This window comes from Mixophyes fleayi, chromosome 12 (assembly GCF_038048845.1).
Source record: "Mixophyes fleayi isolate aMixFle1 chromosome 12, aMixFle1.hap1, whole genome shotgun sequence".
Classification (NCBI taxonomy): Eukaryota; Metazoa; Chordata; class Amphibia; order Anura; family Limnodynastidae; genus Mixophyes; species Mixophyes fleayi.
Window position 1 is genome coordinate 64,215,062 of NC_134413.1, and position 2,261 is coordinate 64,217,322.

Here is a 2,261-nt window from a genome sequence, read left to right on the forward strand (position 1 = left end):
GATAAGTGTTGTGTAACACATATAATACATTACTGAGTATGTTACTGAGTATATTACACAAGATGGAAATAAGAACAATAATATACATACATCACTTTTTTCAATATGTAGATATTTTCCCTGCTCCCGCTAGGCTCATTAAAATATAAAGATGTTTACAGTTCTCCTTATTAGCAGGCCCAAGGTAATTCCCAGCAATATGTGTAATGCTTCACCGGAATAATCTGTCATTTTTTACATCAGAGCTCACACCAATCTCATGACACTGCTTTACTCATTGTTTAGAAAAAATATATTTGTTAGATTCACTACAAGAATCCAATAAAATTGCCAAATGGCGTTATTGTAGATTTGTGAATTGCAAGTCATAAAAATTTGTAACTTACAGCAATTTATTCATATTGCTGTCCAATTATTTAACTTGTGCAAAACTGATTAAAGACTGTTTCTGATGTTTGCTATGGAATATATGATGCATGATATATGATCAGTTTTATGAAATTATAACAGATAACATTATGTAAAACACCACTAATCGTATAATGTATTTTACATGAAAGCACTAGTAGTAAAATTCTGTTTTGTTAACAAACAAAAAAATCTTCTGAAATATAATGTATTATGTATAATAAACCCTTTGCATTTAGTTAGATAACACAAAGCTACATACAATTCGGAATACTTAATATTCATTCTTTACATAATAATTTTGGAACCTGATCTTTTTTCTCATAGGTATCTATTTGGCAGCAAAATGGTGGAAACAAACAAAACTGTTGTAAAAGAATTTATTTTATTGGCTTTTGCTGATTTACACCAGTTTCAGAATTTACTTTTCGTTATTTTTCTGCTGACCTACATTACATGTGTCATGGGGAACGTTACTATAATTGTTCTTGTCAGAATAGAACCTTCTCTACATACTACAATGTATTTTTTTATTAGTGTATTCTCATTTTTAGAAATTATGTTTGTGTCTGTCACTGTCCCCAGACTTTTATCCAATCTAATCGCAGCTAATAATATTATATCTTTTAATGGATGTTTTACTCAATTGTACGTCTTTGGCTCCTTAGGTGTAACTGAATGTTATCTTCTCCTAGTAATGGCTTTTGACCGACATCTGGCTATTAACAATCCTTTACACTACCCAGCTATAATGACACATGCTTTATGTATTGTGTTGGCTGTTTTACCATGGATCATGGGATTTGCTATTAGTTTAATCTCCACCATCATCACAGCACGTTTAGAATTCTGTGGCCCTAATGTAATCAACCACTTCTTCTGTGACTTTGCTCCTCTGCAGAACTTGGCATGTTCAGATCCCTTCATTAGCATTATATCTACAAGCATATGTGCAATATTAATTGCTGTTTTGCCTTTAATTATAATCATAGGATTCTTTGTCAATATCATAATGACTGTTTCAAAGATCAAGACTGAGGAGGGAAAACAGAAAGCCTTTTCTACATGTACATCTCATCTCATTGTAACCAGCCTATATTATGGTACAGGCATCATTGTGTATGTCAAACCTAAGGGAAGCCATTATGACAAGTATCTTGCTATTATGTACACAGTATTCACACCTATGATTAACCCTTTTATTTACACCTTTAGAAACAGGGATGTGAAGAAAGTTTTCAGGAATTCAATAAACCGTGTCATTAAACAAGAGTCACCAGAAAGTGATGTTCATTTTAAATAGGCTTTATATCTTTCTTTCTATATAGTGTATTTATTTTCATCGACTAATTTGTCACATAAAAACTTTCTCTTTTTTATTTTTGAAATTCTTATTCAGTTGACATCAGCCGTGTTTAAAGAAGAATAAATAACATTTTACCGAATGTCAAACCTATCTCAGTAAACTTTTAGAACAGGCCTGGTCAACCTGTGACTCTCTTGGTGTTATGAAACTACAAGCGCCATAATGCTTTGCTGGTAGATAGCCATCCAATAGATGGCAGGTCATGCTGGGACTTGTAGTTTCACAACAGCTGGAGAGCCACAGGTTGACCAAGCCTGCTGTAGAATATTTCTTTTGAGGCTTATTTAGAGTTGAATGCATTCAAATATGTCCAAACAACAAACTCAAATTGTGTGGTGTAAAATGTGATTATTTTTTGGTGATACACGTGGTGAAATATTATTATCAATTATGGCATGTATACGTCAGGCATAATAACAGACAGCTCTAAATCAAGAGCATGCCCTGTGTAACTATGTCTCTAAAGAATGCGTGCAGCATAAGCCAC

The 2,261-nt window shown here is 33.0% G+C and overlaps 1 protein-coding gene across 1 annotated transcript; it reads left to right on the forward strand.

Annotated features, from left to right (window-relative positions):
• The first annotated feature begins 754 nt into the window (after positions 1-754).
• On the forward strand, positions 755-1,711 carry LOC142108331 (olfactory receptor 6C4-like). Its single transcript, XM_075191962.1, has one exon. The coding sequence runs from the start codon at positions 755-757 to the stop codon at positions 1,709-1,711; it is 957 nt and encodes a 318-aa protein (XP_075048063.1).
• The last annotated feature ends 550 nt before the right edge of the window (positions 1,712-2,261 follow it).

Coding starts and splice junctions, on each gene's coding strand:
- LOC142108331 (XM_075191962.1), top strand. CDS start 755: ATGGTGGAAACAAACAAAACTGTTGTAAAAGAATTTATTTTATTGGCT.